The sequence below is a fragment of the Panonychus citri genome, unplaced genomic scaffold, assembly GCF_014898815.1.
Source record: "Panonychus citri isolate SS breed McGregor unplaced genomic scaffold, ASM1489881v1 Contig00040, whole genome shotgun sequence".
Classification (NCBI taxonomy): Eukaryota; Metazoa; Arthropoda; class Arachnida; order Trombidiformes; family Tetranychidae; genus Panonychus; species Panonychus citri.
In genome coordinates this window covers 851,166-874,921 of record NW_026515445.1, presented here as the reverse complement: position 1 = coordinate 874,921, position 23,756 = coordinate 851,166, and the positions used below count along the sequence as shown (strand labels likewise).

General features: G+C 32.0%; 4 protein-coding genes across 5 annotated transcripts; 2 read left to right on the top strand and 2 right to left on the bottom strand.

Annotated features, from left to right (window-relative positions):
• The first annotated feature begins 10 nt into the window (after nucleotides 1-10).
• Nucleotides 11-1,177, top strand: LOC128397857 (mediator of RNA polymerase II transcription subunit 6-like). The gene is made up of 3 exons (XM_053358620.1): nucleotides 11-177; nucleotides 331-490; nucleotides 558-1,177. The coding sequence occupies exons 1-3, from the start codon at nucleotides 162-164 to the stop codon at nucleotides 976-978; spliced, it is 597 nt and encodes a 198-aa protein (XP_053214595.1). The 5' UTR covers nucleotides 11-161; the 3' UTR covers nucleotides 979-1,177.
• Nucleotides 1,178-1,696: 519 nt separating this feature from the next.
• On the top strand, nucleotides 1,697-3,622 carry LOC128397852 (protein ERGIC-53-like). Its single transcript, XM_053358616.1, has one exon. It carries the CDS (start codon nucleotides 1,935-1,937, stop codon nucleotides 3,567-3,569), a length of 1,635 nt encoding a protein of 544 aa, XP_053214591.1. The 5' UTR covers nucleotides 1,697-1,934; the 3' UTR covers nucleotides 3,570-3,622.
• An 875-nt stretch (nucleotides 3,623-4,497) lies between these two features.
• LOC128397851 (tetratricopeptide repeat protein 14-like) lies at nucleotides 4,498-8,529 on the bottom strand. Of its 2 annotated transcripts, none has more exons than XM_053358615.1 (12): nucleotides 8,170-8,529; nucleotides 7,589-8,090; nucleotides 7,381-7,457; nucleotides 7,016-7,315; nucleotides 6,911-6,948; nucleotides 6,693-6,839; nucleotides 6,549-6,620; nucleotides 6,242-6,484; nucleotides 6,031-6,160; nucleotides 5,838-5,941; nucleotides 5,538-5,780; nucleotides 4,498-5,443 (listed from the first exon to the last, which is right to left on the bottom strand). In XM_053358615.1, exons 2-12 carry the CDS (start codon nucleotides 7,710-7,712, stop codon nucleotides 4,699-4,701), a joined length of 2,223 nt encoding a protein of 740 aa, XP_053214590.1. In that variant the 5' UTR covers nucleotides 7,713-8,090; nucleotides 8,170-8,529; the 3' UTR covers nucleotides 4,498-4,698. The 2 variants fall into 2 exon arrangements, with proteins under 2 accessions (XP_053214590.1, XP_053214589.1); XM_053358614.1 differs by having other exon boundaries at nucleotides 5,538-5,783; nucleotides 8,170-8,528.
• Nucleotides 8,530-9,344: 815 nt separating this feature from the next.
• LOC128397989 (heparan sulfate glucosamine 3-O-sulfotransferase 5-like) lies at nucleotides 9,345-23,455 on the bottom strand. Its single transcript, XM_053358791.1, has 4 exons — nucleotides 22,871-23,455; nucleotides 19,426-19,716; nucleotides 16,746-17,388; nucleotides 9,345-10,490 (listed from the first exon to the last, which is right to left on the bottom strand). The coding sequence occupies exons 1-4, from the start codon at nucleotides 22,912-22,914 to the stop codon at nucleotides 10,173-10,175; spliced, it is 1,296 nt and encodes a 431-aa protein (XP_053214766.1). The 5' UTR covers nucleotides 22,915-23,455; the 3' UTR covers nucleotides 9,345-10,172.
• Between the last annotated feature and the right edge of the window lie 301 nt (nucleotides 23,456-23,756).

Sequence of the window (23,756 nt, the reverse complement as noted above, 5' to 3'; positions counted from 1 at the left end):
GCGAAGGCGTCGCTTGGATTGACCAATCAGAGACTCGATCTTTTTAAAGGTTCAAATGAAAATTAAACTCATTTGTTTTTGTTTATCTCTCTTTACATTTCCAATACTTTTAATCTAATTAAGTGTTTTCTTTCGTTAATTAGCGATCAATTTTTATCACCATGAATGATCTGAAAGGTAAGTTTGATGATTCTCTCATTTCAAGGAGGAAAAAAGTGAAACGTTTCAGAAAAAAACTGTTCTTTATGCTGAGATGTTTTTGTTTAGATTCAAATCTTTTTCTCATCAATCTGAATATTAAACGGTTTTTTTTTCTATTTTATTAATTAGATAATCCATTGTATATTTCTTGGCACGATTCTGCTTGGATTCCACATATCAACCAAGCAACGGTTCTTGATTACTTTGGAGAAAGAAGTAATCCTTTCTATGACCGTACTTGTAACAATGAACTTCTTAGAATGCAAAAGGCCAGTTTGGATCAATTAGAGTAAGATTAAAGTTGGAAATCGTTTTTTTTTCAATTTTCTGATCTAAATTTTGCTAATATTTGACAGGAATATGACTGGAACTGAATATATCTTGTTACACGTACAAGAACCAATTTTATATGTGATAAGGAAACAGCATAGACATTCAAAGGATCAAGTTACTCCATTAACCGATTATTATGTTCTCGCTGGTTATGTTTATCAAGCTCCAGACTTGAATTCTGTTATTAACTTTAGACTGACCACTGCTCTTCATCATTTATCTCAAGCATTTGAAGAGGTTCATTCTTATGCCAAGTATCATCCATCTAAAGGATATTCATGGGATTTTGAAAAAGATTCCAAAACAAAAGAGAAAACAAGAGAAACTGATAAAGAAGCAGAAAAAGCGAAAGAAGAACCCAGTTCATTATTCCAAAGAGGTAGAGTCGATTTACTGATTCACGAATTGATGAGAAAATTTCCTCCACCACAACCGAAAAAGTGAATCAATTCAATTCTGTAACATTAATCTTTTCTTATTTATATTTGCTAATCAAATTGTAGTAACTATTTTATCTCTCGGACCAAATTGTCCAGTAAATTGATTATTTGTGCACATCTTTACCAATGACTCTTGTCAGTCTAAATGTCTAAACAAAAGCTATACAATCAAATGAAAAAAAAGAACAATTTAATCATTTAAATCATTTGATTTCAATTGAATTTACACAACAGAAAAAAACAAACAAACAAGAGACACTTTGCTTAAAGAATAGAGATCATCACATAATCAACAGAGAAAATGTAACAATTTAAATAATGTAATCACCTGGAACATTAATCAATAGTCTAAATCACAGATTAGCAGACTAAAAAAAAGATCTAATCAAATAAAAAGTAGAAAATCCCTTAATTGAACTTGATAATTAACAGAAAGATTGATAATCAAACCAGAAAAGATAAACCAAAATGAGAATGTAAACAAAATCACTCGACACAATTAGTAGATGACCAAATTACTCTGATGGTTGAAAATGTTGACAATTATGAACAATTAACAGATGAGATGATTAGAATTAGAACAAAAAAAAAGAAAAGTTAATTAGAAAAAGAATTAAATTGAGAAATTTGAATTACCTTGCAAAGAGAAAGGAGATCACCGGTTGGTTGATCTTCTCCCGATTACGTCATCTGCTTGGCCAAGTGATTTTCTTTTCTCTTGTTGTTAGTTGGCAGTCGACGTATTCATGTGTTGGCTTCTTCTCATTGGCCGATTGTGAACCCGGTTAACCATATTTTCCATTCTAATTACAATTAAATTAATTTGTTTCTTTTTTTTATAATTAATTTACTATTTTTCTAAACGAATTTTAATGATTACAAGTTAGTGTTTAATTGGTTTAAATTGTTCCATCTTCTTTTTTTTATACTCTTTTGTTTTGTTTCTTTGTGGATTAGCTTATGATCAAAGAATCATCATTATCAATGATGATACTTCAATCTTGTAATAGACTTTTTGTTATTCTTTTTTTAACCATTTACTGTGGTTGTCTTGGTCAAGTTCCGTCAAATAATCAATCATATGATCCACCACATCGTCGATTTGAATATAAATATTCTTACAAAGGACCTTATCTTGCCCAAAAGGATGGAACTGTTCCCTTCTGGATTTATGAAGGTTCAGCTATTGCTTCTGAAGAAATGGTTCGGATTACTCCGTCTCTAAGGTCAAAAAAAGGATCAATATGGACTAAAATGCCAACTACTTTTGACCATTGGGAAATTGAATTGTGGTTCCGTGTAAATGGCAGGGGTCGACTTGGTGCTGATGGTTTAGCTTTTTGGTATACGGACATGAAATATCCAGAAGGTCCAGTCTATGGGTCAGCTGATAATTGGAGAGGTTTGGGTATTTTCTTTGATTCTTTTGACAACGATGGTAAAGGAAACAACCCTTACATTATGGCGATGGTTAATGATGGTTCTAAAAGTTATGACCACCAATCAGATGGATTTAATCAACAAATGGGAGGCTGTCTAAGAGATTTTCGTAACAAACCTTTCCCAGTTCGAGCTAAAATTGAATATTACAAGAACGTTTTAACAATCCTTTTCCACTCTGGTAACAGTAACAATGAAGATGAATATGAAATGTGTACTCGAGTCGAGAATGTTTTCCTTCCACAAAGAGGCTACTTTGGAGTCTCCGCAGCAACCGGAGGATTAGCTGATGATCATGATGTTCTTAAATTCCTTACATATTCTCTGCATGTTCCAGGAAGTCAACCAGCAATTCCACAGGCAACTGGAGCACTTGCTGATCAAGAGAAAGAAAAAGTCTCTAAAGAATATGAACTTTATAAAGAGAAACTAGAGAAACAAAAAGCAGATTATTTCCAATCACATCCCGATGAGGCAAGGAAAATGCGGGAACAGGAAGACATGTCTCCAGATCATGAGTACGAAAGTCTCGGTGAAAAAGAATTACAACAAATCTTCACAGGTCAAAGTCAAATATTCGATGTTCTTAAAAATTTAAACAGAAAACTGGATGAAATCATTGGTAGACAAGAACGAACTCTCTCCATGGTCGGTTCTTTCCAAGGGGCCATGCAAGCAGGAGTAACTGCTGGTGGTGGTGCCCCTCATCAAGGCGGAGGTCCACCTCCTATTTTACCAGCACCAATTCAACGTCATGAAGTTGAATCTTTATTATCTCTCCAACAAGAATTGGTTCGTAATTCAAGAGACATGAAAAGTTCAATTCTCGCACAAGCAAATGCTCAAGCACAACCCGCCTCAGCCCAAGCTGCCCCTCACTCTGTGCAATCATTAAATCAACAAATGTTAACTGATATTCGGGATAGTATTAATGTATTAAGAAAAGACTTGGGTCAAATCGGGACTCGTGTAATGGCCGGTGGAGGAGGCGGAGGTGCGCCCAATGGTAATGCACAGCCAATCGTCAGTTGTCCAACAATTAACTGCCTCTCTTTTACTTATTTCCTCGTCATAACATCGGTTCAATTTAGTATCGTATTGGGCTATCTCGTCTACAAGAGTAGTAAGGACAGTCAATCTAAAAAATTTTATTGATTATTTTTTTCATAAACAAATAAATTTAACCAAAATTAATTGTGATCACTTAAGTTGACTTTCCAGCCAATCAATCAACTGTTATTTTCCGGTAAAAACATTTTCATTGGTTTTTTTTCAACGTCATCATAATAATCCATAATCATCATCACTCATTTCAATTAATTTACTTCCATTATAATCAATTCATTGATAGTTCTCACTCTTGATGATTTTCTGTGTAAAATAATAATAACATAAGCTGAGATATTTAAATAATTACCAAAGTTTTGATTATAACCCTCAGAACTTTAATCAAATGAGATAAACAATTAGCATGGAAACGGAAATCACAATCAAACCTTGAGATGGAAACAATATAATCCATGTTTGAGTGATTAATTAATCTTCACCAGTTTTCAACCTGCTAAAAAGCAACAATTGGTAAACAATGTGTACGACCTTTTGATTAATTGATCAAAAAGTTAATTATTGAGATGACGCATCCCAATTAAGCAAATTACTACAATTAGATGATCATTTATGTTTTTAAACAATTAATTTGAAGAGGATTTTAATTTAATCATTAGTATTTTGTCATGTCACTTTTAAAGGAATTCGTCTTAGGTCTGATCATCATCTTTTTCGGGTACAATTTACACATCGTTTGGGAATCGACGATTAGTGAACTCAGAGGATTTAGAGACACGGACCCGGCGACGATTTCGGTGATACTATTTCACTATGGAATTCATTTGACTGGATTTTTCGCTGCTTGGAAGCAAATCAATTGGGTTCTGTTTATCGTCGAGATTGTTTTCATTGGTAAAACAGTTCGAAACTATTTTAGAAGAGCTGAAAGATCATATGACGACGAATTTACAACAATCAAAACGGTCATTTTGATTGCGATCTATTTAACCATAAGTTTTTACTCGAAATGATCGAATTGATGGTTAATGTCAAATTTTATCGTCATTTAAATTGTTTCAAATACACTTGCGGTCAAATGTGTTGCCCGATTCAGGGAATTTACAATGGGTAAAAATGGAATTAATTTCTATTATTTACAATACGGATTGTGACCGAAAATACTGATATTAAAATTAATTTTTTTGCCCCAAAAAAGAAAAGTAAAAATGATTATTTCTCAATTAGTCTTTGTAACGGACGTTTGATCTTTCAAAACGGCATCAAGCTTTTTAGCTTCTTCGGTCACTTTTTTAATAGCTTCGTCTACTGTTTTCGTGAGAGTGGCTGTTTTAGCCGTTTTATCCGAGTTTCGAGATGGACTTGGTCTTTTTGATCTTTCCTTTGACGGGCTTCGTCTAGGACGTCGTGGTGATCGAGATCTGCCCCTTGGTCTTCTTGGGCTGAGTATAGCTCTACAAATGGCACGAGGTCTAGATCGAGATCGAGAACGACCTCTTGATCGAGACCGGGAGCGACCTCTTGAACGTGATCTTCGCCATCTACCTCGAGCTGGTGAACGTCTTCTTGACGGAGATCGAGAACGTGATCGTGTACGTGATCGAGATCTTCTAGGTATATACAGTCTACCAAAACTTCTACGTGGAGATCTTGTTCGAGGTGGTGACCTTGCAAGTGGCTTAGATTCAACAGGTTTATCGATTGGTCCGTTGCGGACAAATTCAATCGAAACTGGCTTCAATTTATCTAAATTGTAAACAATTTTTTCGGTTGTCGGATTGCGTTTGGGAGGCGATGCTTTCGACGAGGAAGCGGAGAAAGGTTTGGTGAGTTTAATTGTCCGAATTTCTGGTTCATTCTTTTTTATCGTAAACGATATTCTCGGTGATGGCCTTTTTGGAGTATTTCGAGATACAGTCTCATTAGACTTTTTATCCTTTGATGGTTCTACAGATTTTTCAATCCTGTAAATAATATAAAATCGACAAGTTTCAAGATTAGTCAACATACAGAACGTAAGAAGTATCGAAACTAAATTAACAAGAAAATGATCATCACCTTATTCCGGGAATGGGTCTGATAGAGTCTCTACTTCCTCTTCTTTTTTTCTTTTCTTTTCGCCGTTTAGACTTTTTCGATTTAGACTTTTTCGATTTCTTTTTCCTTCGAGATCTTCGCTTGGATCCATCACTCGAACTGTCCGAATTTGCTGATGAAGATGAAGAATCCGTAGAGCTTATTGAAGAATCAGATGATGAAGATGACGATGATGATGATCTATTCCGTCTTGATTGTCGTCCTCTTCTGAAAGAGATAAATATTAGTGAAAAATGAAACAATCGAGTAACAAATACTCACTTTTTATCCTCTTCTAAAAGTAGTGTAAGTTTATGAGATGTTTCATAATAAGATTTTTCTTTCAGATCTTTGTACATGTTTTTAAGCTCGTCTTGAGTTGATCTCTGTTGATAAAATAATCAAGAAGAAAAGAAAAGAAAAGTCGATTCCTTGATTCCTCATTTTCGTTTTTTATTATGTAACAAATTCTTACACTTCTCTGAGTTCCTCTCTTTTCAATTAACGATTTCAAAGTCTCTAAAGCTTCGTTGTTTTTAACATTTACTTGGCACGATCGACGATAACTTCGCAAAGCATTATCATAATCACCTTTCTCTTCAAATCTAAAAATGCATAATAAAAAATGGAAAAAATTAAAATTAACCAATGAAAAAAATACCATGGAAATTGATTCATTTTCTTACAGTTTTCCCATTTCTTGTAAAGTTTCACTCATGTATTTCCTTGCATTGATATGTTCCGGATCTATGGACAAAGCTTTATCAAAATCCTCGGCCGCTTTGATCAGACTATTAGTGTTGGCATATAAACAGCCTCGAGCGACGAGAGCATCGATATTGTCACTGTCCATTTGTAATGCTTTATTTAGACATTGTTGTGACTCTAAATAGCTACCTGCTTTTAAGAAATTGACTCCATCTTCAACACTGATGAAAAGAGAGGAAAATAAATTAGTTAATCATGGAAATCAGTAAATCTCATTTCAATTACCTTTGTCGAGCGTTTTCAGCTGATTGAACTTTTCTCAAATGCTTGAAATATTCATCTTCTGGATATGTAACACTGAATGAGAGAAAATAATTCATTTGTAATGGTTAAAGAATCATGAATCGCCTTAGAAGTATTAATAGTTACTTGTGGAAATCTCTAAGGAATGAGAATCGTTGAGATATTGGAAGTTCAAAAAACTGAGCGAGATACAATGAGGCACCAGGGTTGTTAAACGACAGGGTTGCCTGAAGCATTTCATTATAATCAAACTTTTTCATGACGATTTGCCTTCTACATGGGAAAGAAGAAAATAAGTTGAAAATAAAGAGCAATCATATGGATTGGAAATAAACAGAACGAACCTAAAATGTATTGGTAAATCATCATCATTGATGGGACCCTGGATAAGAGAGAGAGACAATTAGTATTAGAAATGTTAATGTTACAATTTAACACTTTAATCTTACCATTTTGAAATTTTTCTTTAGCTCTTTAGGTAAATGCTCTTCTTTCATGGAAACTATGATTTTAAGATCATAATCATTATAACCGACAACAACAACCCTGAGAGTGTCTTTTGGCTGGTAACCATCTTCAGAATTTGATCCGGTGGGAGGCAAACAATTAATCGAAGGACAATAAGCTTTTACCTCGCAATCGTGAATGTCTCTTCTTTTACCTCCATCCATACAAAGAACTGTACAAATTAAACAACTTTCTGCGTGAGCAGTAACCTCAACACAAAGAATATCACCTTTAACTAGACTCTAAAAGAGAAAGAGGGAGAGAAATTAATAAACAATTGTTGAAGGATTGAAAGATTAACAATTACCTCGTAGAAATGTTTCCTCCGGCAAACTTTGGACACACCGGTGAAAGTTTCGATCGGTGGTAAGCAGGCACAGATCTCTGGAAAAAGAAAAAGATAAATTCATTCAATCACAACCATCAAGACGATATTAGTGTATACAAATAAAAGAAACAAAGTAATCCAAAATTGTAAGCACTTGAAATGGAAACAAAATTATTTAAATAAGCACCTTCTTCCATCTTTTCACTAACTAATTGTCTCACTTGCTTATGAATCAATTTCTTTTGATTTTCTACCATCTCTTTGGAACGTTGAGCAAATCTTGTAAGTCTCGATCGAATTGGATCGACCATGGACTGATTGGTGTTCAAATCGAATTGGTAAACATTACTATTCCACTGATTCTCTAAAGCAGGTTGCTCATTATGTGATTGTGGTGGATAATGAGAATGAGAATGTAAAGAAGGGGGAGGTTGTTGATGTTGAGAACGAGACCGAACATCTGAGTTAACATAAATTGGTTGATCGAAAGTTTCAACGAGATTCACCAATGGTGGTTCAACTGTTGGGTGTAATATCGGTTGTGGTTGTAAGCCCAGAGAACTGGATTCATTGGGAATTGACCAAATCTACTCCTTCCATAAGCTAACCGAGGGTCGACCAGCCTTGGAGGACGATAACCAATGTAATTAGGTTCCATAGTTTCATAAGTTAAAGAAAACAAAGTAAATCTATAAAAAAAAGAAAAGAAAAAGTAAAATCAGATCAACATATTAATGATTTGAAAAGCAAAACAAACACGAATCTTACATTTATTTTCATCGATGATTAACTTTAAATGACAAGTACACAGTTAAAGGAGATATGACGGTGTTGACACTTATAATTAGTGACTAATTAACAAAGAAAATACAAATTGAACAAGTTAAATCACATAATCACATCACTAAGAAAAAAAGGAAAAAGTGTAAATGAGAATCTATCGATAAATGGACAATTGATTATTGACTCAGAGGAATTATTGTTTCTTTCATGGAATTAACTAATCAGATAACAACAGCGAGTCCTTTTATCGGCCAATTAAGATGAATTTAGAACAATTATCAAACATTGGTTTAGCTTTAAAAACAATTCAATTAAACCGAATGTTAAATCAGAGGCAAATTTTTCAGCCGATTGATCAAAATTATCACTTAGAAACCAAAGTAAACAAATGGAGAGAAAAGCGGGAAACTTGAAATTGGCAGAATTCACAATTTTGCTAACTATTAATTGAATATTCAACTTTTTCTTTCTGATTGGAACAAACAATTATTACTTTACATTTGAATGGAACTATTATTTTGCCTATTCTGTGTTTTTCTTCAGTTTTCTGATAACCAAATTCATTCAGTTAATTTACATTCGAAAACAGTGAGGATTAATTGTTCTAATATTTGTAAAAAAAGAGCGAAAAATGAACAAGAAAATGATTATTCGGAACTCGATTAAATTGCTGATTAATGTGGTGCATTCTCACATTTCAGAACTTCATTATGAATTACTTGAGGAATTACCCAACATCGAAAATGGCTTAGAACCATTTCGCGCTCTTGGAGTAAAAGTTTATGAATAAATCGATACTTTGCTGCTATATTGATGCTTTGGTAAAAAGACTTTAAATTAATTGAGTTGACCTTTTTCTCAATGGAAAAACGGAATAATATCAATGTTTCGAATTTTAGTTAATTACAAACAGTTACAGAGATCAAATGATGAATTATAATGTGAAAAGAAATTTCAACTCATCAGTTTTAATTTATTCTTTGCGAAGATAAAAGTATATTTTTCACCATCGAATTTGCTTTTCAGTTGAATCGCTATTCCAGTTTATTTTCCAGAATTTATCTGATATTATTTTAAGATATTTAGATTTTAGCTCTAATGAATTTAGCTGATTTCAATCCAAACCGACAAAATTTTGTCTCTCAAGACACCGGATCATATTTTCATTGATTAATTAATACATTTTAATGGTAAATTTGTTAACCTTTTCAATTTTTGATTACAATCAAGAGGCTTTTTTGGATTTGTCTTGAGATGTTTCCATCCATAGACAGTTTTCACAACCATAAATCATTTTTTGCAACAAATGCAAAAGTACAAGTCAATTAAATTATGAACAATTTGCTTTGAAACCAATTAGGGTTAATATAAGTGAGGAATTAATCAATTTATCTCTCACAAACGAGGTATTAATAATTGTGAGAAACTCAATTTATACATAGCAATCATATTGATTACAACTTTTCATTATGATTAGTTATTAATTAGATTCACAACCTTAGTTATCTAGAGATTCAATTGTATTGATAAATTGATATATCTTCCAGTAGATAATTTCACAACCTTTTTATCATTAAATTGTTGATCATTTCCCGAAGTTTCAGATTTCAAATGATCCATTTTCGAGATCAATAAGACAAAAGTTTTACATTATAAATTTAATTTACATTAATAAATATGAAGTGATTTAATCTGATGCGGATAAGTTAATAGATTTGGCTTTTCCAGGTTCGATCAATTTTCCGTTAGCATTTGTAGCTAGAAGATAATCTTGACCTGGATTTGGCGATTCACAACCATAGAGTTTTAATTATTTTGTTATCCAATTAGTTCACAACCTTCGTTAATTTCATATTCTTAGTATTTAAAATTTGGTTTATCCTCGACCTTTTTGCTTTGCTTTGGTTACCTTTAGATGATACTGATCAGTTATTTCGTGATGGTGGTTAAGTGGTCCTCGTGTTTTTTATGTATGTGGATGCAGCTCATTATACTTCAGGCCATTTAAAATTCTTACCAGTCATCTTATAGAATTGGTAGTTGTAAGGCCGATAAAAATGTCGTAAAATTTGAATCACCTTTGGATTAACTGACGGATGAGGGCGACCCTTTGATTCATTTAGGCACTTTTCAAGGGTTCCATTGATGCGAACACAGTAAAAACCTTTGGTTACATTGTATATAAAATGATCTCGGCCAATTTTATGTTCCAATCCAAGAAAAGTTTCAACCTTTTGAACTTCAGGGAAAGGATCATACACCAGGCGATCACCATCGACGACATGTAATTGTGAGCCTGGAAATAGCTGAAAATTAAACCACAAAGAAGTTACAACAAGATTAGAGAACAAAATATTAATTTTGATAACAATTAGATAAAAGATATTGATTCAGTGCTTTATCAGCATATTCAGGTAAAACCATGACAGTTTGGTAATGCCAAGGTATTCAAATACTATATATAAGTAACTTGATGAATCTGATTGGTGACATTTAACATTGAACCTCAGGCTATCAAACCAACATTAACTGAAAAGGAAACAATTTGATAATAAACTTAATAACTCAGCAATTTATTTCTATCATTAATTCACTCTAACGATTTAATATCGTTAGGTCATTTTTTTTCTTCATAATTTCTAAAAGAATATACCAAAAGTTCATAAATATTCAGTTGAATTTAGTTAACTGAAAAAATTGACAGAGAAATTAAAATGAAGAGAATTCTAATCGATTTCGATTACGTGATTTGCTTGTTAAACCTTTTTCTTTATTGTTCTTTACTCTTTCGAGTATTTTTCTACCTCGTTAAATTAACAATCTTTTTTCATTCCATCACAAATAGTCACATTATCAATGCAATATTGGAATTCAAAGAAACTATGACGATGCTGAGAACTAATCATTGAAAATGCTACAAGATCTGATGGAAAATTAAAGATTCGAGTTCTAAATTGTGACTTTGTGTGAAAAAGATTGACTTGTTTCTTTGAATCCGATGTTTCAGAGGATTAACAGGCACTTGATCAACAGATTATCAGATGAATTTGCTATGATAGAGATAATCTTATCGCTGGAATGATTATTTCTCAATTAAGTGTAAGAGTAGATTTATCAAGCTTCGAGTTTTGAAACAGCTGAGATCAGTGTAGTGGGTTCAGGGTAAAGGAGAGTAGGTGAACTCAACAATTAAATGAAGAGCAGCGATTGTGACAATAAGTCCAATTCCATAAAGTGTCAAGTGAAAAGACCATTGAGACAAATGCTTGGTTGTTTTTTATTCATTCTTATTGTTTCTATCATTCTACCTGAGATTTAAAGTTGATATCTGAAAAAGAGTTGCATAATTACATGAGGAAAAAAATGCTGAAAGAGATGACGATTATTATATTGATCCAAATAAGAATTAAATTGATTGATGAACGAAATGATTAAACGGATATGGACATTGATTGGAGAAACGAAGAGACCAAATTCATTTAGGTTATTATTTAGTAATTTTGAAAATCTTTTTCATCTTCTCGTATTACTCAACTTACATGATCTTTATCATGGTAATTACCTTTTTTATTATTCTCAACTAGACTGAATAATTGAATGGTAGAACTCGTTTTTCGTTGGTTACTCAAAGAATTGCGTGATTTTTGGATATTTGATATTAGAATGGAGCAAAATTAGATGAGATAGTTGTTATTAGATTTGAAAGAGGCAAAAAACAAGAACTCTTATTAACATTCGTTATGGTGATTCGTAAATGGATAGATGGATGAAACTGAGGTGAAAATAAAGTTCATTTCTGTTCTATAGAAAGAGTAAAGAAAAAAATATTCCAATTCCTTGTTCGTTGGTTTCATATCTATTGTTCTTGAAGATGAATCCGTTTTTTCATTCAAATGTACATGGTAATTACAGAGATCAGAACGAAAATCAATGAAAAAAATATTTGAAACTGCGCAACGAAGTAAAAGATAATAAATATAATCATTTTTTATCTCTTCTTTTTTTTCAAATTCTGAAGTTATCGATAATAATAGATAATTAATCGCTGTGACATTCACCGATTCTTATCATCTACTTCAAGAATAATGAAGACACAGAGTTTTGAAGATACTCAATCTTACCATGGAGATGATTTTATTGATAATTTTTAATAAACTATTCACCAGAGTAATGATGTCTTATTACTATCATGGCATCAATACCCTGAATGTAATTGAAATGTTGTATAGCAAGAAAAAATCATCACCATTTATAATTTACTTGTTCCTATTTCTTTTTCATGGTAATAGTTGCATTTTTTTCATCAGCTAAATTACATAGATCACATTTACTAAATGTATATTAACAAGGTAATTCTTTGGATGACAAAACTCCCTGGCAACTTAGATTATTGGGATTATCATCTTTATATTGAATTGGTGATAATCAACAATTGGATACAAAACTTGATGATAATTTTCTGGAATATCGATTCATCGGTAAGTTAGTTGTATTGAAACCTAATAAGTATTATCATGTAACTCTGATAATTTCATTGGACTCAATCGCATTTCTATCTAAACATAACATTTAGTTAATTTTTCTTCTCATTCTCAGCAATTGAATTGCAATTGCAATTGCAATTGACTCGAATTTCAAGCATTTGTACCCTTGACCTTCCCCATGTTTATCAAAAGAAAGAAAAAGAATCATTTCTTCAGGCAACTTGGATTCTTTGGTATTGATAGGAAATAATATTTCTGATTGAAAAAAAGTATCAAGAAACTGAAGCTTTTCCATGGCTAATCAGGTAGAGTATTAGGGAATAGAAAAGTGTATTACTACCTGAACTTTTCAAATCCTATCTCTTATTTAACTTCTATCAAATTTTTAGTACATTAACTTATTAGATAAAAAAACATCGAACAATTGAAAAGTGAAAACTAGCTGATTAGGTTAAGAAAATATTAATATCTCATGATGGTAAGAATTTGAAAAGTAAATATTATCATTATCATGATGTAACATGAGTGGAGAATAGAATCCTAAATCAATCAAATATTGATCTATGGAAGTAAATATTTCATACTCATGATTGTTATATTTCAATAATAACCAGAGACTATCATAGATACGATTCCAAGTGTAATCCAATTAAAGGTGAAAACTGTTGATAGTTGAGTTGTTGATGGTAAATGAGGACAGCCTAGAGTTTGGTTGTGGAGACCTCGAGTGAAGATGCTCAATCACAATCAATTGATTCATCTATTGAGAAAACTGTTATTGACTTGACACGAAAAGATTCACTTCAAAGGTCTCATGATTCTATTATTAAAACCGAAGCTTCTATTGAACAAAACGCTCAGAGAAATTTAGAAACTACAAATGAATCAAACAAAATAATAAATCGATCTTCAATCGAAGTTGAATCAATTCAGAATACGATTACTGATACCACAGTCTCTTCTTTTACAACGGGTTCAGTCAGTAAAGTGAATGAATCAGTTTTGGATAAGAAACAAAAGATTTCGATCCATCTGTAAACTTAATCGAATCAAAAACCCACAAAGACTCTGAAGTGATCAAAAAGGTTATAATTGGAAGTGGATTCGTTGAAGAGACAAAAACTCAAATGGTAGAAACTTCAGATTCATATAGTAGCAGTTCTGATAACCAGTTAGAAGCAAGAAAAAGTTCATTGAATAGAGATTCAGAATTAGACAAAATAGAAGCAACTTCCTCTTCGAAGAGAAGTTCAGTTGACCATCCAACAGAATATAAACTCCAAGAATATACGACTAAATCATCGGCAACATCGTCCCAAATACAATCAGAAACGCAATACGATTCGATTGAGAGGTCGAATATAACTAAACAAGAATCGAAAACCAGTGAAAAAGTTTCTGAATCAAATTCAAGCGATTCGCAAATTGTTGATCGTGAATTTAAAGCTGACACAGAAGCAGCAATCTCGAGGCCAAAATCCGATAATTCATTAGAATCTAATAAGGAATTTCCGGCAAGCGAGTGCCTTAAAGAGGAAACGGAAATATACAATGGAGAATCAGTCAAAAGTGCGGTTATTACTTTCGAAGACTCGCAAAAAATTGTAACAGAACACGTAACTACAGTAGATAAAAATTCTTCGAAATCAGAAAACGAAAGTTTGACAAACTATGATTTGAATAATGAAATTTCCAGATCAACTTCAGAGACTCATTCTTCAAGCAATGTTACAAGCTCACATAAATTTCCATCGTTACCTGGCCAAACTCTTGATAAATCATCTTGTGATATTGTTGATAAAGGAGTTTCTATAAGATCTGAAACTAGTGATGGAGAGAACGGGAATCTCGCAAAGGCATCAACAAACACTGAACTTTTCTCTGCTATTCACCGAGAGAATAAATTAACTAATATCATCTTACCAAGATTCAATTGTTAAAAAGTTAGAAGAAGACTCGAAGGGAACTGTAAGACAAAGTTCTAAAGAGGATTCAGTTTATTCACGAAGACAATCAACCGCTTCGATTTCTGATAATTTATCGAAATCAGTTGAACAAGAAACGAGTGAAGACGGTAAAAAAATTGGAAAGAGGAAAGAGTCGATAGAATCAACAATCATTAAAGAGACCACAAGTGAGCGGGATTCTAGAAAAGAGTCAATTAGTTACAAAGACACTGAGATAGTAGATTCATTATCTACGATAACAAATCCGGAGGAATTGTCGAGTAGAAGAGACAAAAATACCATTGAGAGAAAAGACTCACACACAGAGGTTAAAATGAGTACTTATAAAACTCTCGCCTCAACTGGCTCAGAATCTAGTTTGATTGTGGAGACTTCGAATGTAGATGATCAAGCACAATCAGTTGATTCATCTATTGAGAAAACTGTTATTGACTCGACACGAAAAGATTCACTTCAACTGTCTCATGATTCTAGTAAAATCGAAGCTTCCATTGGTCAAGATGCTCAGAAAACTTTAGAAACTACAACCGAATCAAATAGTAAAGCGATCTTCAATCGAAGTTGAATCAATTCAAAATACGATTACTGATACTAAATCTACAGTCTCACCTTCAACAATGGATTCATCTAGCGAAGGTAATGAAGCAGATTTGGATAACAACGAGGCCAAAATTTAGAGTTCAGAAGTCATTTCAACAACATCCGTTTCTTCAACCCAGCAAATTAAACTGGATAGAAAAACTTCAATTGTTTCTTTAAATTCAGAAGAAAACCAAATCCACGTTCCATCAATAGATGTAAATGTTAACGCTGATGCACCTCCAAAAGTTGAACTAAAAGACGATTTCGTAACGGATGAGCTTCTTGAGTCCCTGACTCAAGTACCCATCAAGAAACGCAATATCAAGGCTTTAGAGATGATAAAGTATCAGAAGTAAATAAGATTTGTAACCAGCTAATAAGTGAAAACAAGTAAAATCGAGTAATCGAAAACTCAAAGTGAACCTCAAAATCAATTGGAAAATTTATCAGCAGATGATATAATAAAGTTATCCAAAAAATGGAGAGTGATGATGTTATCAAAAGAAACAAAGCTTTTCATGAAAATTCAAATTCAGAGAGCAATAAAAGGATAAAACTTCATTTGCTAAGGTGTATAAAGAATCAGATGAAGATCTTACAGTTTCGAATATGAAACTGGAGGTTTCAACCAGTAAAAAAAATAAAATCAGAGCCTAGTCAATTAGTAGATAATTCAAGTGATATGCCATGAAAAATGAGAAGAGAAACAAAATTTATATCAATCGTGTAAAGAGAGATATTTTTTTAATTGTGATTACAATTGTCTATTGCTATCAATCTAAACCAATCATATCTTGATTGAACTCTCTCTCTCTCTCTCTCTCTGCGTATAAAATAAGTTTTATCATCTCATTTTTCGTGGCTGTATTACCGAGCATTGTGAAGTGTGTTGATAAGACAAATAGACATTTGATCATGAGCTTGATAGAATCTGTTTATTCATTTACTACTGATCAATTGATTGGCCCTTATCATGAATTGGTGTTGATAATGATTACTAACTGAAATGTTGTGATTTCTTGGATTGAGAAAGATTTGGTCCAACATTTCGTTTTTGGGTTAGAATGAAGATGAGATGATTGAACCTCCATTTTTGGGTCAACATTATGATGATAAAGCAATCTAAAGATAGCAAATAAAGAGACACATGTATATGGATCTTCACCTCTCTGCTCTTTATCTCATCCATCTTGTTGTTTTTCTTGTTTTATCATGTCAACAATAACAGTTACTATCTCGATATGATAACAATACAGTTATCTCATTTTGGGAATCCTAACCACGCAATCAACTATCATATCAATGTGGTGTCAAAATTCATGATGAAATTAACTAGTGAAAAGTTTATCATATTTGAAACTGATCGTTCGAGATTTGAATCGAGTGAAAATCTAAATTTTAGTTACGTAGGCGTTTAGATTAATAATTTAATATTAATTGCGAAATGAAATTCGTGACATTCAGCTTGAGCTTTTTTCAGAATCATTATCTTTTACCCTCCATTTATACCTAATGACAAGGAACTTACCTGTAACCATTTCGAATAGTAGATTGAGTAAAGACTCGTTCTTACTGGTTTGTAGGCAATGTTCACCATTCCGTTTGATTGGATGACCATTTTTTCAAATGAGGCCACAATACGATCTCTTTTGGCCTTGTTCTCAGCAAGCTGAGCATAATCGGAAATCAAACGGGTAACAGGATCACGAACAATGAGGATAAGCTTAATGGATGAATTCATTGCGTGAATTCGATGTGGTACTAAATCGGTGATGAAATAAGCCGGTGTTTTCTCAATGGTCACTTGGCCAGGGAAAGAGTAAGGCATTTGTTTACGATACCAATCGAGACCATAACCATATTTGACATTATCATTGAAGAAATGAACCTCATCGGAGACCTTTTGTATCGATGGGTGAAGATTGAGAAACTCGAGGAGAGCTCGAGTTCCACCTTTACGAACACCAATGATGATACAACTTGGAAGTTGACGACGAGTTCGAGAAAAGTGTACATTAACTGGTGGAATATTTTGATGATGGTCAACCAGAATATCTTCAATTTCCCCGGGAGATGATAACTCGTCCTTCTTATAATAACCATTTATCTCATTCTTATCCTCATTGTAATCGGTGTTCAGTGATTCATTGCCATTATCATCCATCGAGTGCCTGTAATAGGAAAAGTATCATTGATTAGAATCACTATTCAAATGCTCTATTCTGAGTTTTCTTCATGAGAAATTTATCTATCATGTTATGAATGAAAAATAAAAGTTGATCATCATCAATTATATTCATTGAGTGATAGCAAATAATCATAACAAAGACATTTAATGTAACATGAAGATGAATGATGATCTATGAATGTAATCCACTAATCATGTTATTAATCAAAGGTATTCTGACAATGAACAACATGGTAAACTTGATTAGTAGAAGGTAACATTTAATTGTTCAGTGTAAATCTATTTAGTTTTTGTTAGTTTGTTGTTCAAACTACTATCAAATTGAATAGACAGATTAATGGAAAGGTAAACAATTTAGATGAGTAAATTGTGAACCTTTATTATTGTAAAGACTCAACAGAATTCATTCTAAGGTAATTAAAGGAATTGATTAATGAGGCTCCATTGAGAAAGAGAAATTGATTAAGATAATTATGAGAGCAAGATAATCATTCAAGTGAACAATTTGCTCTAGTTATTTGTCTTTCTCTCTCTCTCTCTCTCTCTCTCTGATCTTTAATCTCTCTGTAGATATAATCAAGACACTACAGTGATTTAATCTTATGACACTAATGAAGAACCTGAAATGTACATTTAAATGCAATTTCAACAGATCAGAATTCTTGAGAGATATTCCAATGGTATTGAGTTAAATCGAGTTACAAGAGGAAATTTTGGTGAAAAGGATGAGGATGAACAAGAAAAAAAGGTGTACCTGAAGTGCAGATTTAATTGGTGAGGTGGAGATTTAGAAAATGCAAGAGAAACTGATAACAATTTAGAAGAAAGAAAAGAAAAGTTCTCTCTTGTAATAAATATAAATTTCCATCGTATTCTGAGCATCTCCATGTTATCAGGAGTTTCTTTCCATTCACTACTAAGAATTTAATATCGATCCTGAACACTTCAACTGAAGAACAATGTTCATAATATGACATTGGATGAATTTAGAACAGAACTTTTCTTTCCTTTTTGTCTCACCGATAATATTGGAATCATAATTATTCAAGAAGGATTAATTAGGTTTATCATTTACCTTAGAAATTGAATAAGATTTACTTTCGGTTAACTTAGAATTCAAAATGTCATTCAAAATTCACTCACAGTTTTCCCGATTCTCTGTACAATACAAACTACTATTTAAGTCAGCTTATCCACTATTTATTAATCATGTTAATGATTCAACCTAATTGCGTTGATTTGATCTGTTAGATCGAGTTAAAATTAATCTGAATGAGCATCATGAAGATTTCGTTATTAAATAGAGTTATCATTATCTGGGAATTTTGTTAACTATTCTGGTGGAGTAAAAAATCAAACTTGAGGAGTTTTGTGTTTCTATGATTTTTTTTTCATGCGATTCTTGTGGAAGCTCAATATTAGACGGAAAGTTCAGATTCGAAAGCTAGAAAATCTGTATTCACCAAGCGAAATTTCAATCACATGAAGGAATGAATTTCAATGTTCGAACAACAATTCGAGCCATTAACTCAATTAATGGATCAAATTATGATCATATGCAAAATCAAAGTTTATAATCTCGCTAAATGATGTATTTACATTGCATACATTGTAATTAGATTGACTGGTCAGCGGATAAACACAATTCTGACCACAAGTACTTCGAGACACGAAAAATTTTATTTTCAAAAACGAGCTACTTATTATTCATCCAGACAAGTCATCTTAATCTCTAATGTAAATGCTTCAATATTGGTTCCTAGTAATGTACATGTACGAATGCAAATCAATAATATCTCATATTTTTATTCATTTCTTTTGAAAGTTTCAGTAAGAACTCTGTTTCTAATGGGGAATATACTAGTCAATAACTTTGCTATCTCAATCAAAAGTTTGGAGTCCTCAATGACTTGGAAAATTAGCTTATTTTCATAACATCGAACCAATTTCATCAATAAAAAACCAACACTATTTTTCCTTGTGATTGCTTGACAATTTCATGAATTAAAGCAGAACTTACCTGTATCCATAAGTATTTTCATTGAAAATATAGCCAGTTTCACTCCCTTGGTTAACCTCAAGTTGATCGTGATTGGCACCTTGATTGTTATCGCCTTTATCTTCACTTCTCCTCTTTGCCAATCTACTCGATTCACCATCACCACCACCACCATTATCAAGACATGCAGCCAATGATTTGAGACCATAGTTATTAAATGAAATAAGATGAAATAGAATACAAAAAGAAGCCAGAAAAGCCAAAATAAAAGCAATAAAGTTACGATTTCTGAGCTTGGGACGTGATTTATATCTGAAAAGAAACAAAATAAAAATTAGTCTCAATCAAAAAACAACATGATACAAAGATTCTCATGATGTTAGCTGATATAACTGAATATTGACGATATAAATTCAGCTCACAATTGAGTCGAAAGTTTCAATTGGCTCAAGTTGAATTTTAGGTAATCATCTAAACGAGTATCGGTGTTAATGATTATCAATGAGCAAAAATAATAAGAGATTCTGATTTTTACAATAATAAATACGAAATAAATGACATTTTCTAAGCTCAATTATTCCGAAGAGAAACAGAATAGCTACAACTCCATGTAAAATATTTCAAGTATCAAAATGTTTCTTACCCTGTGATCTATTCATTTCTTGAGTCAATTTAATTGCACAGAACAATTTGTAATAATCTTAAAGGGTAATACAAAATTGCTTTAGAATATGAAAGATATTGACAACGTAACATTTATTGCACTCACAAGTAACAATAATTCAGGTAAGAATATACATAAGGAATTACTAAAGGTAATTCAAATCATAAAACGATACAAATAAAACTAAAGTAATTTGTGATATTCATGATATAAATGAATCGGTAGACTATTATTTCAAATTTTATTCAACACAATCAAACTCCCAGAATATTTCTCGGTAGATTTATACACATATTAATAATATCCAGTTTTCTAATTGAACTAAGTATTATCTTCGTTATTGTGATTTAATCTTTAGATTATTAGCATTCTATTCGTCTAATTGGAATCGATGTTGACATATTAACAGAAAAACGATTGATAAGATGAAAGCAGGTCAACATTCACCATAGATAATAATGATGGCGAAGATTATAAGAATATCGCAAATATTTTTTTCTTCAAATCAACTGAAAGGTAAATTGGAACATTGAATGGAAATTAGTAAAAGAAAACAGTTATTCTGATCAATAGAAATTCAATAGAGAACAGAAAAACTGATGAAGCAATCAAATTGTTTCATTCTAATCTTTAAGAAAATCTAAAGCTAATAATCAACTGAAATCCGAATTTATCAGGATGCTATCGAATTTTTTTCTCTTTCAATCACTTGGATTCATCAAGTTTAAGGCCAATGGAGATGATGATTTAATATGATATCATTTCAATTCTGTAAACTTAATCTTGTCTTTTTTCACTCATCCAGCTTAAGAAAATGATTAGTTTTCTGATTCTCGTTGATCTAATGAGAAGAGGAAAAAAAGTATTAAAATCTTATCCTGAAACTTTTTCTCAAACTTAGATTTCCAAGAAACAATCTAATTATTTTAAGCTGTTTAAATGAGATGAAATCTCCTAAACAATTGATTCTAATTAACTTGAAACTAAATTTATTTTCATTCTCAAATGTAATTTTTTGTTAATGTAAACTGAACAAGAATAAGCTTAACATTATAATGGATAATAAGATAAACAATTGTAATTTCAATTGTAATCATAGTGATGATAAACATGATGAACAATGTGATGAGCGTATAATTTATTTGATCATCATGATGCTTGGAATATAATTTTTTTTCATAATTTACCATGTAATCAGAGATTTGAGTTTAAAAGACTTGAAAAGTTTAACTCAAAATTCAAGTTAGAATAAGATTCATTGGATCTGTTCATTGTTATCATGATAAAGTATAAATGATAAAAACCATGAGTAAAATCTAGTTTTCAGTTCATGGAAATGCTGATTAAATGTTAAGAACAATTTTCACCAAAAGAGAACAAAAAATGTACATTTGTCTATTATTCTTCATCTAAATCAATCCAATCTTGATTAAACTCTCTCTCTCTCTTCATATTCAAAGCAATGAGTTTCGAAGTGTTTATTGAGAGAGTTTGAATGGAGAATAGAAATTTTCTTTCCTTTACAAAGAGAATTTCAATTGTTTCCTTTCTCGCGAATAACTTTTCGTTTTCATTTTTTCTGTTGTCAGAATTTACTATGAGTCTACTTTTCCTTTGAGACTTTCACACACACACACACACAAACTATCGACTGAACATACAGACTGTGAGCTCTTCACTGAAATGTTCCTCTATTGGAAAAGATGATAAAGAAAATGATTGATCTTGAAGTTGCCCTGAGGACATGAGCTAACAAGCTATTTTAGCATTTTTCCCATTGTCAAGAGCCTCAAGTGTTGAACCTAAAAAAAACTCAATTCTCCCCTGATCGAACCAGAAAAAAAGGTAACTAATATTATAAACTGAAACTATTTAAGTTTTTGAAAATTATGATATTTCAAACTGAAGTTTGGGTCATCAATGAGCAAAATAAATCGTTTTTACCCTAGAAAATATAATTAAGTTCTTACAATGAGCATGGTAATAAACTCAGACAAATTATTGGATTTCGATGAGCATAATCAATTGAATTGGAGAGCAAATTTGATTAGTTGAATACAATCATCACCATGATAATACTTTTACAATGATCATAAAAGAGGCAACAGAAATAACAATAATTATTAACTGAAAGATAACCGTTATGTATGAATTCAATACTCTGCCCTTCAAGGTAAATAAGCTGTTGTTTGAATACATGTAAATACCCAATGAATCAAGTTATTAGTCTGGTGCTGAGTATGTCTACTGAAGACTGAGAATATACTTGACCATCTTCAATCCTATTGAATACTCAAAATTTACCTCTATCAAACTGTAGCTTAACCATTGCTCAGTATCTTCATAAACCTGGCTCACCTTCATCTCCATCTTCATCATCATTCCCAAGGAAGAAGATGAAATTATCGAATAATCTCTTCTCTTTCTTTCTCTCTTTCTTTCTGATGATACTTGATTTGTTTAGTTCTGTGTTGTAATTGACCATGTTTTGGCGATCACCATTTAGAAAATCACTCAAATCATTTTTTTTCAAAATATTCAGTCAAGTTGAACAATCTATCAAAGTGTCATCATGATCAATAGAATCACATTCTCATTGGAATATGAAATTGAGCTCAGTGAAATAAATATTTTAACCAGAGGAAAAAAAACTGAATGCATACAGAGAGATGCAGAGAGGTATGATGAGAGACTGAAATCATTAAGGAAATGATTGAAATTGATTATTTCTACTATTCAGTTGTGTCTTTAATAAAGTTAATTCATTGAATGTAAAAGGATTTATCGGATTGATCAACTTACCTTGATTGATACAAACCAATCGAAGGCATATTCATAATGATCATACTGTTGATCCTGTATGAGTATGCAAGCTAATCTGTTTCCAGGTAGAAAACATCAGAAATCAATACCAAATATGATTGAGTAAATCAAAGTAAATTGACACATAATTAGAAGATTGCAGTTGACACAATAAAACGGCTTCAACATGAGAGCATTTTGATGATGGTGATGACGGAATCAATTAAGGTGGACACACATAAAAATAGATGGACAACATTTGAGTTTTCACATCCACGATTTCAACCCTTGATTATTTAGGGTTAATGATATGATTGGTAATAGAGAAAGAGAGAGGCTATTTTCTAGGTGGATTTGAGGATTTTGGGAGATTCTGAAACCAAGGCTTGGATTATCAGCAAACAGGCTTAATATTTCAATGTGATGGATAAAAAAATACAACGAAAATCATCAACAAAATGATTATTTGAAAACCATTAAGTTCTTAATTCTCTGAGCGCATTCTCATATTCCAGAACTTTATCATGAACTTAAGCTCCATCTTCTGATTCTCATCGAAAAAGTTTATTGTTAAATGAAGATATCGTAATTTAGACATACTAAAAGTAACAACTAATATATTTTGGGACTAATTGAAGCAAATGAATAAACTTTTAATGCTCCTTATGAACTTTTTGATCCATCCATTGGAATAGCAGAACAAAAGAGTTCGATTACATTAAAGTAAGTTTTGAATTCGTTTGCAATTCGAACACATGAAAGAGGAAGATGATGAAGATAAAAAGAAAGAAGCAGTTGTTATGGTAACTTATTGAGAATTTCAACTCAATATTATATCATTTTCACATCTTTTTCTATTTCTTTCTTGAACCGCATCACTAGGATG

Excerpts from the sequence above, each read along its gene's own strand:
- LOC128397989 (XM_053358791.1), bottom strand. The coding sequence starts at position 22,914 with ATGATCATTATGAATATGCCTTCGATTGGTTTGTATCAATCAAG. Across the intron at positions 19,717-22,870 it reads ATTGGTTTGTATCAATCAAG|ATATAAATCACGTCCCAAGC; the intron begins GTAAGTTGATCA and ends GTTTCTTTTCAG. Across the intron at positions 17,389-19,425 it reads GAAAATACTTATGGATACAG|GCACTCGATGGATGATAATG; the intron begins GTAAGTTCTGCT and ends TTCCTATTACAG.
- LOC128397851 (XM_053358614.1), bottom strand. The coding sequence starts at position 7,712 with ATGGTCGATCCAATTCGATCGAGACTTACAAGATTTGCTCAACGTTCC. Across the intron at positions 7,316-7,380 it reads GGAGGAAACATTTCTACGAG|AGTCTAGTTAAAGGTGATAT; the intron begins GTAATTGTTAAT and ends TTTCTCTTTTAG. Across the intron at positions 5,942-6,030 it reads AGAGAGGAACTCAGAGAAGT|AGATCAACTCAAGACGAGCT; the intron begins GTAAGAATTTGT and ends TTTTATCAACAG.
- LOC128397857 (XM_053358620.1), top strand. Across the intron at positions 491-557 it reads GCCAGTTTGGATCAATTAGA|GAATATGACTGGAACTGAAT; the intron begins GTAAGATTAAAG and ends AATATTTGACAG.
- LOC128397852 (XM_053358616.1), top strand. The coding sequence starts at position 1,935 with ATGATCAAAGAATCATCATTATCAATGATGATACTTCAATCTTGTAAT.